Source organism: Panulirus ornatus, chromosome 52 (assembly GCF_036320965.1).
Source record: "Panulirus ornatus isolate Po-2019 chromosome 52, ASM3632096v1, whole genome shotgun sequence".
In the NCBI taxonomy this organism is placed as follows: domain Eukaryota; kingdom Metazoa; phylum Arthropoda; class Malacostraca; order Decapoda; family Palinuridae; genus Panulirus; species Panulirus ornatus.
The window spans coordinates 3,078,165-3,093,945 of NC_092275.1; the positions used below are offsets into that span (position 1 = coordinate 3,078,165).

General features: G+C 41.0%; 1 protein-coding gene across 1 annotated transcript in view; it reads right to left on the reverse strand.

Moving 5' to 3' along the window:
* LOC139764960 (intermembrane lipid transfer protein VPS13A-like) overlaps positions 1-15,781 on the reverse strand; it is a 1,504,808-nt gene that overhangs the window by 584,548 nt on the left and 904,479 nt on the right. Inside the window, 1 exon segment of the mRNA XM_071692018.1 lies at positions 4,263-4,405. Coding sequence (XP_071548119.1) covers positions 4,263-4,405 — 143 coding nt within the window.

Consider the following 15,781-nt stretch of genomic DNA (forward strand, 5'->3'; position numbering starts at 1 on the left):
ACGTACACATGCCTTACATCCTCGATAAAAACTTTTCACTGCTTCTAACAACTTGCCTCCCACACCATATATTCTTAATACCTTCCACAGAGCATCTCTATCATATGCCATATATATATATATATATTTATATATATATATATATAATATATATATATATATATATATATATATATATACATATTTTTTTTTTTTTCATACGATTCGCCATTTCCCACATTTGCGAGGTAGCGTTAAGAACAGAGGACTGGGCCTTAGAGGGAAAATCCTCACCTGGCCCCTTCTCTGTTCCTTCTTTTGGAAAATTAAAAAAAAAAAGAGAGGGGAGGATTTCCAGCCACCCGCTCCTCCCCTTTTAGTCGCCTTCTACGACACGCAGGGAATACGTGGGAAGTATTCTTTTCTCCCTATCCCCAGGGATAATATATATATATATACGTTGAGATGTATAATTATGTATATGTGCGTATGTGGAAGTGTATGTATATACATGTGTATGTGGTGGGTTGGGCCATTCTTTCATCTGTTTTGCTTACACTAACGTGGGAGACAGCGACAAAGTACAATAAATGAATAAATAAAATATTTCATATTCTATTTCTGTGGATAGGGGGAAAAAGGATACTGATCACAAATTCCCTGCTTGTTGTAGATGGCAACTAAAAGGGGTGGGAGAGGGGGAATGGAAATCCTACCCTCCTGTTTTACTTTTCCAAAGGAAGGAACAGAGAAGGGGGCTTAGTAAGGATTTTCCCTCGATGGTTCAGTCATCCATTTTTGATGCTACCTTGCTAAAGCAGGAAATGGTGAAAAAAGTATGAAAAACTATACAACACATTTTGTTTACTAACTATATTTCTGATGCCTGTTCCCATGACAATAGAGTCTCCATATCTAGTGAACTCCAGTGTCACTTCTTAGCCTTTTGTGCCTCACCCTTAACAGACTACCAACAGAGGGCAACTCTAATGCAGTTTTGCAGAGGCTCCTGCCTAATATTCTGACAGACTACTACTACCTAATACTCCTGCTTAACATTCCTACCTACTACTTCTTCCTAATGTTTCTACCTAATGCTCCTGCCTAAATGTTCCTACCAACTACTTCTATCTCTTGCTCGTACTATTTTGCCAAAAGGCAGGGCGAGCACATACTGCTCACTGCAGAAAAATCTAGAGTTATGAAAAATGAGGTTATTTAATGTATGTATGACTCATGGTGAGGTGCCTGAGGATTGGCGGAATGCGTGCATAGTGCCATTGTACAAAGGCAAAGGGGATAAGAGTGAGTGCTCAAATTACAGAGGTATAAGTTTGTTGAGTATTCCTGGTAAATTATATGGGAGGGTATTGATTGAGAGGGTGAAGGCATGTACAGAGCATCAGATTGGGGAAGAGCAGTGCGGTTTCAGAAGTGGTAGAGGATGTGTGGATCAGGTGTTTGCTTTGAAGAATGTATGTGAGAAATACTTAGAAAAGCAAATGGATTTGTATGTAGCATTTATGGATCTGGAGAAGGCATATGATAGAGTTGATAGAGATGCTCTGTGGAAGGTATTAAGAATATATGGTGTGGGAGGCAAGTTGTTAGAAGCAGTGAAAAGTTTTTATCGAGGATGTAAGGCATGTGTACGTGTAGGAAGAGAGGAAAGTGATTGGTTCTCAGTGAATGTAGGTTTGCGGCAGGGGTGTGTGATGTCTCCATGGTTGTTTAATTTGTTTATGGATGGGGTTGTTAGGGAGGTAAATGCAAGAGTCCTGGAAAGAGGGGCAAGTATGAAGTCTGTTGGGGATGAGAGAGCTTGGGAAGTGAGTCAGTTGTTGTTCGCTGATGATACAGCGCTGGTGGCTGATTCATGTGAGAAACTGCAGAAGCTGGTGACTGAGTTTGGTAAAGTGTGTGGAAGAAGAAAGTTAAGAGTAAATGTGAATAAGAGCAAGGTTATTAGGTACAGTAGGGTTGAGGGTCAAGTCAATTGGGAGGTGAGTTTGAATGGAGAAAAACTGGAGGAAGTGAAGTGTTTTAGATATCTGGGAGTGGATCTGTCAGCGGATGGAACCATGGAAGCGGAAGTGGATCATAGGGTGGGGGAGGGGGCGAAAATTTGGGAGCCTTGAAAAATGTGTGGAAGTCGAGAACATTATCTCGGAAAGCAAAAATGGGTATGTTTGAAGGAATAGTGGTTCCAACAATGTTGTATGGTTGCGAGGCGTGGGCTATGGATAGAGTTGTGCGCAGGAGGATGGATGTGCTGGAAATGAGATGTTTGAGGACAATGTGTGGTGTGAGGTGGTTTGATCGAGTAAGTAACGTAAGGGTAAGAGAGATGTGTGGAAATAAAAAGAGCGTGGTTGAGAGAGCAGAAGAGGGTGTTTTGAAATGGTTTGGGCACATGGAGAGAATGAGTGAGGAAAGATTGACCAAGAGGATATATGTGTCGGAGGTGGAGGGAACGAGGAGAAGAGGGAGACCAAATTGGAGGTGGAAAGATGGAGTGAAAAAGATTTTGTGTGATCGGGGCCTGAACATGCAGGAGGGTGAAAGGAGGGCAAGGAATAGAGTGAATTGGAGTGATGTGGTATACAGGGGTTGACGTGCTGTCAGTGGAGTGAATCAAGGCATGTGAAGCGTCTGGGGTAAACCATGGAAAGCTGTGTAGGTATGTATATTTGCGTGTGTGGACGTGTGTATGTACATGTGTATGGGGGGGGGGTTGGGCCATTTCTTTCGTCTGTTTCCTTGCGCTACCTCGCAAACGCGGGAGACAGCGACAAAGTATAAAAAAAAAAAAAAAAAAAAAATGATCTAAGCATTGTCAAGTGCTCTGTAAGACAAGGAAAGATTGTATGTTTGTGGACAGAATGCCAGAAGTCCACATGTGGGTGAGGCAGAAAGAAAAGACAGCTACCTAGGTCAGAGGAGTGCAGCATGACAACCTCCAAAGTACTAGCTCACTATGCCACCATCACTAACCATCCTGATACCCAGGTGAGTAGTAATAATAATATACCTCCCTGGTCATTGGCTGCCTACCAACTGCTCCCTATTATTTTGTTCACATTAGCTAAAATTGATCAACAGAAATTTCCCAAAATATCAAAAATCCTTCCCTGTTTAAACACCCAAGATCACTAACCATCCTGATACCCAGGTGAGTAGTAATAATAATATACCTCCCTGGTCGTTGGCTGCCTACCAAATACTCCCTATTATTTTGTTCACATTAGCTAAAATTGATCAACAGAAATTTCCCAAAATATCAAAAATCCTTCCCTGTTTAAACACCCAAGATGCACCATGTAAAGTAAGGTACAGATACATCACCAACATCATAAACGTTCTTTACTCAGGAGATGCGATGATATACCCTTATCCAACATTTGTAAGAATTGCACTTCCTGCATAATGGCAATTGCAATATGCTTCCTATTTGCAGCATCACACGCAACACTATCACTCATGTACTTTTAGATGCCATTATAAGGGCAGACTTTATGAAAATATCATTCAATAATTAAAAAAACACAAAGCTTTAATACCATGGATTTAGACAATGAGAACAGTCAGGCAGGTTACAGAAATGAACGGTAAACAGAGTGACAAACTCTGGAAACTCATTCTTTAAGATGGTGGTACAATAATCTTGAATGAGTCATACCAATGATTCTGGGAGTTTACAAATTTCAAAAACATATTTTATATGTTTTATCTGTATTCATGATACGATTTATTGTTAAAAGGAAGGCACTATGAGTTGAATGCATTTCTGAAGCCTGAAAAATATGAAGCACCTGGCGAATGACATTTGCAGAATCTTGCTTCTGGCTGAATGAGTGAAACTGAGCTCTGAAACTTTTCAAAACCCTGAAGTAGGCTGGTTCCAGTGAAATTCACTTAGTGTACATTGGAAAACTACCTACAACTATTTTTGACTCATCTATTCATTCAGAAATAAAGTTACCTAACAAATATATGCTCTTGCTAATCTTGAAAGCCAGCCTGGACAAGATGGAGATGCCTTGTACCATAAGGTGGTATAAACTGAACATGGTGGAAAGAGAAGTTGAAAATATTCATGCTTACTACTTCCACAGAAAAGCACCTCCCCAGAGAAGTGTAAGTTTAGTCCAAGACACACTCTTTCTACAATTACCACAAGAAATCATATTCAATCTGAACTGACATCATAAGAGATAAAACTAGAGCAGTACTTGTATACCAAAGAGTCCATATGACTTCAAATGTAAAAACATTTTTCATACCTGTTGGGGATGGATGTCATACCACAGCTCCACTTTATCATTCTCCTGCATGAACTTGAGAGGTCGTGCAGTCAGATTTCGTACCAAAAAGTATGGCATAAGTGTCACTATTTTTGTTAAGTGAAGTTTCCCTTGGGCTATCCCTAAAAGATAAACATCCACAAAATTAGATAAATAATCATTTATTTAGAGGCAACGAATTAGTCAATTATGCAATTAAGATTTATTTTTCATGCATGCTAAACATTCTCCACATAAGCAAGGTGGTGTCAAGCACAGAAAACAGAGTCTTAGAGAGAAAATCCCTCACTTGGCTACATGCTCTGTTCCTTCTTTTGGAAAGTTATACAGGAAGGAAGGATTTTCACTGTCCGCTCCTGCCCCTCTTAGTCACCTAGTACGAGAGGCAGGGAATAGAATTAAGATTCATTCATTTACTCATTTATTATACTTGATCGCCATTTCCCACATCAGCAAGACGGTGCCAGGAAACAAAGAACAACCCAACCACTCATATGCATAAATGCATATATATATATATATATATATATATATATATATATATATATATATATATATATATATATATATATATATACATATATATATATTTAGCAAGGGCTATAGATAGAGTTGTGAGGAGGAGGGTGGATGTGCTGGAAATGAGATTTTTGAGGACAATATGTGGTGTGAGGTGGTTTGATTGAGTAAGTAATGAAAGGTTAAGAGAGATGTGTGGTAATAAAAAGAGTTTGGTTGAGAGGGCAGAAAAGGGTATTTCGGTCACATGGAGAAAATGAGAGAGGAAAGATTGACAAACAGGATATATGTGGCAGAAGTGGAGGGAACAAGAAGTGGGAGACCAAATTGGAGGTGGAAAGATGGAGTGAAAAAGATTTTGAGTGATCGGAGCCTGAACATGCAGGAGGGTGAAAGGCATGCAAGGAATGGAGTGAATTGGAAAGATGTGGTATACCGGGACGATGTGATGTCAATGGATTGAACCAGGGCATGTGAAGTGTCTTGGGTAAACCATGGAAAGTTTTGTGGGGCCTGGATGTGGAAAGGGAGCTGTGGTTTCGGTGCATTATACATGGCAGACAGAGATTGAGTGTAAACAAATGTGGCCTTTGTAGTCTTTTCCTAGCGCTACCTCACGCACATGCAGAGGGAGGGGGTTGTCATTCCCATGTGTGGCGGGGTGGCGACAAGAATGAATAAGGGCAGACAGTATGAATTATGTACATGTGTATATATATGTGGGTGGGCTGGGCCATTCTTTCGCCTGTTTTTTTGTGCTACCAGGCTGGCGTGGGAGACAAAGTATAATACATAAATAAATAAATATTCATTTATATTTATTTACTATACTTTGTCGCTGTCTCTGGTGTTAGCAAGGTAACGCAAGGAAACAGATGAAAGAATACTCCAACACACCCACATACACATGTATAGACATACATGACCACACATGCACATATACATACCTATACATTTAAACATATAAATACACAGATGTACACATATATACACAGTTACTTATTCATACGTGCTGCCTTCATCCATTCCCACCGCCATCCTGCCACACATGAAATGGCACTTCCCTCCCCTGCACACGCGCAAGGTAGCACTAGGAAAAGACAACAAAGGCCACATTTGTTCACACTCAGTCTCTAGCTGTCAAGTGTAATACACTGAAATCTCAGCTCCCTTTCCACATCTAGGCCCCACAAAACTTTCTATGTTTTACCCCAGATGCTTCACATACCTTGGTTCAATCCATTGATAGCACGTCGACGCCGGTATACCACATTGTTCCAATTCACTCTATTCCTTGCACGCCTTTCACCCTCCTCCATGTTCAGGCCACAATCACTCAGAATCTTTATCACTCCATCATTCAACCTCCAATTAGGTCTCCCACTTCTCCTCATTCCCTCCACCTCTGACACATATATCCTCTTTGTCAATCTTTCCTCACTCATTCTTTCCATGAGACCAAATCATTTCAAAACACCCTCTTCTGCTCTCTCAACCACACTCTTTTTATTGCCACACATCTCTCTTACCCTTCAATTACTTACTCGATCAAACCACCTCACACTTCATATTGTCCTTAAACATCTCATTTCCAGCACATCCACCCTCCTCCACACAACTCTATCTATAGCTCACGCCTTGCAACCATATAACATTGTTGGAACCACTATTCCTTCAAACATACCCATTTTTGCTTTCCGAGATAACGTTCTCGCCTTCCACACAATTTTCAGTGCTCCCAGAACTTTCGCCCCCTCCCCCACTCTGTGACTCACTTCCACTTCCATGGTTCCATTCGCTGCCAAATCCACTCCCAGATATCTAAAACACTTCACTTCCTACAGTTTTTCTCCATTCAAACTTACCTCCCAATTGACTTATCCATCAACCCTACTGTACCTAATAATCTTGCTCTTATTCACATTTACTCTCAGCTTTCTTCTTTCACACACTTTACCAAACTCAGTCACCAGCTTCTGCAGTTTCTCACACAAATCAGCCATCAACGCTGTATCATCAGCGAACAACAACTGACTCACTTCCCAAGCTCTCTCATCCACAACAGACTGTATACTTGCCCTTCTCTCCAAAACTCTTGCATTCACCTCCCTAACAACCCCATCCATAAACAAATTTAACAACCATAGAGACATCACACACCCCTGCCGCAAACCAACATTCACTGAGAACCAATCACTTTCCTCTCTTCCTACATGTACACATGCCTTACATCCTTGATAAACACTTTTCACTGCTTCTAACAACTTGCCTCCCACACCATATATTCTTAATACCTTCCACAGAGCATCTCTATCAACTCTATTATATGCCTTCTCCAGATCCATAGATACAACATTCAAATCCATTTGCTTTTCTAAGTATTTCTCACATACATTCTAAAAAGCTAACACCTGATCCACACATCCTCTACCACTTCTGAAACCACACTGCTCTTCCCCAATCTGATGCTCTGTACATGCCTTCACCCTCTTAATCAATACCTTCCCACATAATCTCCCAAGAATACTTAACAAGCTTATACCTCTGTAATTTGAGCACTCACTTTTATCCCCTTTGCCTTTGTACAATGGCACTATGCAAGCATTCCGCCAATCCTCAGGCACCTCACCATGAGTCATACATACATTAAATAACCTTATCAACCAGTCAACCACTCAGTCACCCCCTTTAATAAATTCCACTACAATACCATCTAAACCTGCTGCCTTGCCGGCTTTCATCTTTCGCAAAGCTTTTACTACCTCTTCTCTGTTTACCAAATCATTCTCCCTAACCCTCTCACTTTGTGCACCACCTTGACCAAAACACCCTATATCTGCCACTATATCAACAAACACATTCAAAAACATTCAAAATACTCACTCCATCTCCTTCTCACATCACCACTACTTGTTATCACCTCCCCATTAGCCCCCTACACTGATGTTCACATTTGTTAACTTTTCTTACACACTTTATATACCTCCTTCTAAAAAATCTTTTTATTCTCCCTAAAATTTAATGATACTCTCTCACCCCAACTCTAATTTGCCCTCTTTATCACCTCTTGCACCTCTCTCTTGACCTCCTGCCTCTTTCTTTTATACATCTCCCAGTGATTTGCATTATTTCCCTGCAAAAATTTTCCAAATGCCTCTCTCTTCTCTTTCACTAATAATCTTACTTCTTCATCCCATCTCTCACTACCTTTTCTAATCTGCCCACCTCCCATGCTTCTCTTGCCACAAGCATCTTTTGCGCATGACATCACTGCTTCCTTAAATACATCCCATTCCTCCCCCACTCCCCTTACATCCTTTGTTCTCACCATTTACCATTCTGTAATCAGTCTCTCCTGGTACTTCCTCACACAAGTCTCCTTCCCAAGCTCACTTACTCTCACCAATCTCTTCACTCCAATATACATTCTTCTTTTCCGAAAACCTTTGCAAATCTTCACTTTCACCTCTACGAGATAAAGATCAAACATCCCTCCAGTTGCACCTTTCAGCACATTAACATCCAAAAGTCTCTCTTTCATGCACCTATCAATTAACACATAATCCAATAACGCTCTCTGGCCATCTCTCCTACTTACATACATATACTTATGTATATCTCTCTTTTTAAACCAAGTATTCCCAATCACCAGTCCTTTTTCAGTGCACAAATCTACAAGCTCATCAACATTTCTATTTACAACACTGGACACCCCATGTACACCAATTATTCCCTCAACTGCCACATCACTCACCTTTGCATTTAAATCACCCATCGCTATAACCCGGTCTCAAGCAGCAAAACTACTAACACACTCACTCAGCTGCTCCTAAAACACTTGCCTTTCAGGATCTTTCTTATCATGCCCAGGTGCATATGCACTAATAACCACCCATCTCTGTCCATCCACTTTCAGTTTTACCCATATGAATCTAGAGTATATTTTCTTACACTCTATCACATATTCCCACCACTCCTGTTTCAGAAGTAGTGCTACTACTTCCCTTGTTCTTGTGCTCTCATCAACCACTGACTTTACTCACAAGACATTCCCACACCACTCTTTCCCTTTACCCTTGAACTTCGTTTCAGAGCCAAATCATCCAGGTTCCTTTCCTCAAACATACTTCCTATCTCTCCTTTTTCCTCATCTTGGTTACATCCACACACATTTACACAACCCAATAAACATATATATATATATATATATATATATATATATATATATATATATATATATATATATATATATATATATATATATATATATTATATTTTATTATTTTATTCATACTATTCGCCATTTCCCGCGATAGCGAGGTAGCGTTAAGAACAGAGGACTGGGCCTTTGAGGGAATATCCTCACCTGGCCCCCTTCTCTGTTCCTTCTTTTGGAAAATTAAAAAAACCCAGAGGGGAGGATTTCCAGCCCCCCCTCCCTTCCCTTTTAGTCGCCTTCTACGACACGCAGGGAATACGTGGGAAGTATTCTTTCTCCCCTATATATATATATATATATATATATATATATATATATATATATATATATATATATATCTTTTTTTTTTCTTTTTTTGCTTTGTTGCTGTCTCCCGCGTTTGCGAGGTAGCGCAAGGAAACAGATGAAAGAAATGGCCCAACCCACCCCTATACACATGCCTTGATTCAATCCACTGACAGCAAGTCAACCCCAGGTATACCACATCGATCCAATTCACTCTATTCTTTGCCCTCCTTTCACCCTCCTGCATGTTCAGGCCCCGATCACACAAAATCTTTTTCACTCCATCTTTCCACCTCCAATTTGGTCTCCCTCTTCTCCTCGTTCCCTCCACCTCCGACACATATATCCTCTTGGTCAATCTTTCCTCACTCATTCTCTCCATGTGACCAAACCATTTCAAAACACCCTCTTCTGCTCTCTCAACCACGCTCTTTTTATTTCCACACATCTCTCTTACCCTTACGTTACTTACTCAATCAAACCACCTCACACCACACATTGTCCTCAAACATCTCATTTCCAGAACATCCATCCTCCTGCGCACAACTCTATCCATAGTCCACGCCTCGCAACCATACAACATTGTTGGAACCACTATTCCTTCAAACATACCCATTTTTGCTTTCCGAGATAATGTTCTCGACTTCCACACATTCTTCAAGGCTCCCAGAATTTTCGCCCCCTCCCCCACCCTATGATCCACTTCCGCTTCCATGGTTCCATCCGCTGCCATATCCACTCCCAGATATCTAAAACATACATATATATATTCATATATATATATATATAAAACATATATATATATATATATATATATATATATATATATATATATATATATATATATATATATATATATATATATATATGTATATATATCCCTGGGGAGAAAGACCCCCGCATTCCTCACGTGTCGTAAAAGGCGAATAAAGGAGACAGGAGCGGGGGGCCAGAAACCCCCCTCCTTGTATTTTAACTTTCTAAAAGGGGAAACAGAAGAAGGAGTCATGCGGGGAGTGCTATTCCTCCTCGTAGGATCAGATTGGGGTGTCTAAATGTGTGTGGATGTAACCAAGATGAGAAAAAAGGAGAGATAGGTTGTATGTTTGAGGGAAGGAACCTGGATGTTTTGGCTCTGAGTGAAACGAAGCTCAAGGGTAAAGGAGAAGAGTGGTTTGGGAATGTCTTGGGAGTAAAGTCAGGGGTTAGTGAGAGGACAAGAGCAAGGGAAGGAGTAGCACTACTCCTGAAACATGAGCGGTGGGAGTATGTGATAGAGTGTAAGAAAGTAAACTCTAGATTGATATGGGTAAAACTGAAAGTGGATGGAGAGAGATGGGTGATTATTGGTGCATATGCACCTGGGCATGAGAAGAAAGATCATGAGAGGCAAGTGTTTTGGGAACAGCTGAATAAATATGTCAGTAGTTTTGATGCACGAGACTGGGTTATAGTGATGGGTGATTTGAATGCAAAGGTGAGTAATGTGGCAGTTGAGGGAATAATTGGTACACATGGGGTGTTCAGTGTTGTAAATGGAAAGGGTAAAGAGCTTGTAGATTTATGTGCTGAAAAAGGACTGGTGATCGGGAATGCCTGGTTTAAAAAGAGAGATATAAATAAATATACATATCTAAGTAGGAGAGTTGGCCAGAGAGCATTATTGGATTACGTGTTAATTGATAGGTGTGCGAAAGAGACTTTTGGATGTTAATGTGCTGAGAGGTGCAACTGGAGGGATGTCTGATCATTTTCTTGTGAAGGCGAAGGTGAAGATTTGTAGAGGTTTTCAGAAAAGAGGAGAGAATGATGGGGTGAAGAGAGTGGTGAGACTAAATGAGCTTGGGAAGGAGACTTTTGTGAGGAAGTACCAGGAGAGACTGAGTACAGAATGGAACAAGGTGTGAACAAAAGGAGGTAAGGGAAGTGGGGGAGGAATGGGATGTATTTAGGGAAGCAGTGATGGCTTGCGCAAAAGATGCTTGTGGCATAAGAAGTGTGGGAGGTGGGCAGATTAGAAAGGGTAGTGAATGGTGGGATGAAGAAGTAACATTATTAGTGAAAGAGAAGAGAGAGGCATTTGGATGATTTATGCAGGGAAATAATGCAAATGAATGGGAGATGTATAAAAGAAAGAGGCAGGAGGTCAAGAGAAAGGTGCAAGAGGTGAAAAAGAGGGCAAATGAGAGTTGGGGTGAGAGAGTATCATTAAATTTTAGGGAGAATAAAAAGATTTTTGGAAGAAAGTAAACAGAGTGCGTAAGACAAGGAAGCAGACGAAAGAATGGCCCACCCCACCCACATACACATGTATAAGCATACACGTCCACACACGCAAATATACATACCTATACATCTCAATGTATACATATACATATATACTCATGTACAAGATTCATACTGTCTGCCTTTATTCATTCCCATCGCCACCACGCACCACATGGAATAACCAACACCCTTCCCCTCATGTTTGCGAGGTAGTGCTAGGAAAGACAACAAAGGCCCCATTCACTCACACTCAGTCTCTAGCTGTCATGTAATAATGCACCCAAACCACAGCTCCCTTTCCACATCCAGGCCCCACAGAACTTTCAATGGTTTACCCCAGATGCTTCACATGCCCCGGTACAATCCACTGACAGCACGTCAACCCCGGTATACCACATCGTTCCAATTCACTCTATTCCTTGCACGCCTTTCACCCTCCTCCATGTTCAGGCCCCGATCACTCATAATCTTTTTCACTCCATCTTTCCACCTCCAATTTGGTCTCCCACTTCTCCTCGTTCCTCCACCTCCAACACATATATCCTCTTGGTCAATCTTTCCTCACTCATTCTCTCAGTGTGACCAAACCATTTCAAAACACCCTCTTCTGCTCTCTCAACAACAATCTTTTAAATACCACACATCTCTCTTACCCTATTATTACTTACTCGATCAAACCACCTCACACCTCATACTGTCCTCAAATATCTCATTTCTAGCACATCCACCCTCCTCTGCAAAACTCTATCCATAGCCCATGCCTCGCAACCATACAACATTGTTGGAACCACTAATCTTTCAAAAATACCCATTTTTGCTTTCCGAGATAATGTTCTCGACTTCCACACATTCTTCAAGGCTCCCAGAATTTTCCCCTCCTCCCCCACCATATGATTCACTTCCACTTCCATGGTTCCATCCGCCGCCAAATCCACTCCCAGATATCTAAAAAACTTCACTTCCTCCAGTTTTTCTCCATTCAAACTTATCTCCCAATTCACTTGACCTCAACCCTACTGTACCTAATAACCTTGCTCTTATTAACATTTACTCTCAACTTTCTTCTTTCACACACTTTACCAAACTCAGTCACCAGCTTCTGCAGTTTCTCACATAAATAAGCCACCAGCGCTGTATCATCAGCGAACAACAACTGACTCACTTCCCAAACTCTCATCCACAAAAGACTTCATACTTGCCCCTCTTTCCAAAACTCTTGCATTCACCTCCCTAACAACCCTATCCATAAACAAATTAAACAACCATGGAGACATCACACACCCTTGCCGCAAACCTATATTTACAGAGAACCAATCACTTTCCTCTCTTCCTACACGTACACATGCCTTACATCCTCGATAAAAACTTTTCACTGCTTCTAACAACTTGCCTCCCACACCATATATTCTTAATACCTTCCACAGAGCATCTCTATCAACTAACTCTATCATATGCCTTCTCCAGATCCATAAATGTTACATACAAATCCATTTGCTTTTCTAAGTATTTCTCACATACATTCTTCAAAGCAAACACCTGATCCACACATCCTCTACCATTTCTGAAACCACACTGCTCTTCCCAAATCTGATGCTCTGTACTTGTCTTCACCCTCTCAATCAAGACCCTCCCATATAATTTACCAGGAATACTCAGCAAACTTGTACCTCTGTAATTTGAGCACTCACTCTTATCCCCTTTGCCTTCGTACAATGGCACTATGCAAGCATTCCGCCAGTCCTCAGGCATCTCATCATGAATCATACATACAGTAAATAACCTTACCAACCACTCAACAAGGAAACAGACAAAAGAAATGGCCCAACCCACCCCCATACACATGTATATACATACACGTCCCCACACGCAAATATACATACCCATACATCTCAATGTACACATATATATACACACACAGACATATACATATATACACATGCACACAATTCACACTGTCTGCCTTTATTCAATCCCATCGCCACCTTGCCACACAAGGAATAACATCCCCCTCCCCCCTCATGTGTGCGAGGTAGTGCTAGGAAAAGACAACAAAGGCCCCATTCGATCACACTCAGTCTCTAGCTGTCATGCAATAATGTCCGAAACCACACCTCCCTTTCCACATCCAGGCCCCACACAACTTTCCATGGTTTACCCCAGACGCTTCACATGCAATGATTCAATCCATTGACAGCACGTCGACCCCAGTATACCACATCGATCCAATTCACTCTATTCCTTGCCCGCCTTTCACCCTCCTCCATGTTCAGGCACCGATCACACAAAATCTTTTTCACTCAATCTTTCCACCTCCCATTTGGTCTCCCACTTCTCGTTCCCTCCACCTCCCACACACATATCCTCTTGGTCAATCTTTCCTCACTCATTCTCTCCATGTGATGAAACCATTTCAAAACACCCTCTTCTGCTCTCTCAACCATGCTCTTCTTATTTCCACACATCTCTCTTACCCTTACATTACTTACTCGATCAAACCACCTCACACCACATATTGTCCTCAAACTTCTCATTTCCAGCACATCCACCCTCCTGCACACAACTTTATCCAACTTTATCCACGCCTCGCAACCATACAACATTGTTGGAACCACTATTCCTTCAAACATACCCATTATTGCTTTCCGAGATAATGTTCTCGACTTCCACACATTCTTCAAGGCTCCCAGGATTTTCGCCCCCTCCCCCACCCTATGATTCACTACCGCTTCCATGGTTCCATCCACTGCCAGATCCACTCCCAGATATCTAAAACACTTTACTTCTTCCAGATTTTCTCCATTCAAACTTACCTCCCAATTGACTTGACCCTCAACCCTACTGTACCTTATAACCTTGCTCTTATTCACATTTACTCTTAACTTTCTTCTTTCACACACTTTACCAAACTCAGTCACCAGCTTCTGCAATTTCTCACACGAATCAGCCACCAGCACTGTATCATCAGCGAACAACACCTGACTCACTTCTCAAGCTCTCTCATATATATATACATATATATATATATATATACATATATATATATATATTTATATATATATATATATATATATATATATATATATATATATATATATATATATATATATATATATATATCTATATATATATATACATATATACATATATATATATATATATTTATATATATATATATATATATATATATATATATATATATATATATATATATATATATATATATATATATTTTATTCTTTTTTTGCTTTGTCGCTGTCTCCCGCGGTTGCGAGGTAGCGCAAGGAAACAGACGAAAGAAATGGCCCAACCCACCCCCATACACATGTATATACACACGTCCACACACGCAAATATACATACCTACACAGCTTTCCATGGTTTACCCCAGACGCTTCACATGCCTTGATTCAATCCACTGACAGCACGTCAACCCCGGTATACCACATCGCTCTAATTCACTCTATTCCTTGCCCTCCTTTCACCCTCCTGCATGTTCAGGCCCCGATCACACAAAATCTTTTTCACTCCATCTTTCCACCTCCAATTTGGTCTCCCTCTTCTCCTCGTTCCCTCCACCTCCGACACATATATCGTCTTGGTCAATCTTTCCTCACTCATTCTCTCCATGTGCCCAAACCATTTCAAAACACCCTCTTTTGCTCTCTCAACCACGCTCTTTTTATTTCCACACATCTCTCTTACCCTTACGTTACTTACTCGATCAAACCACCTCACACCACACATTGTCCTCAAACATCTCATTTCCAGCACATCCATCCTCCTGCGCACAACTCTATCCATAGCCCACGCCTCGCAACCATACAACATTGTTGGAACCACTATTCCTTCAAACATACCCATTTTTGCTTTCCGAGATAATGTTCTCGACTTCCACACATTCTTCAAGGCTCCCAGAATTTTCGCCCCCTCCCCCACCCTATGATCCACTTCCGCTTCCATGGTTCCATCCGCTGCCAGATCCACTCCCAGATATCTAAAACACTTCACTTCCTCCAGTTTTTCTCCATTCAAACTCACCTCCCAATTGACTTGACCCTCAACCCTACTGTACCTAATAACCTTGCTCTTATTCACATTTACACTTAACTTTCTTCTTTCACACACTTTACCAAACTCAGTCACCAGCTTCTGCAGTTTCTCACATGAATCAGCCACCAGCGCTGTATCATCAGCGAACAACAACAGA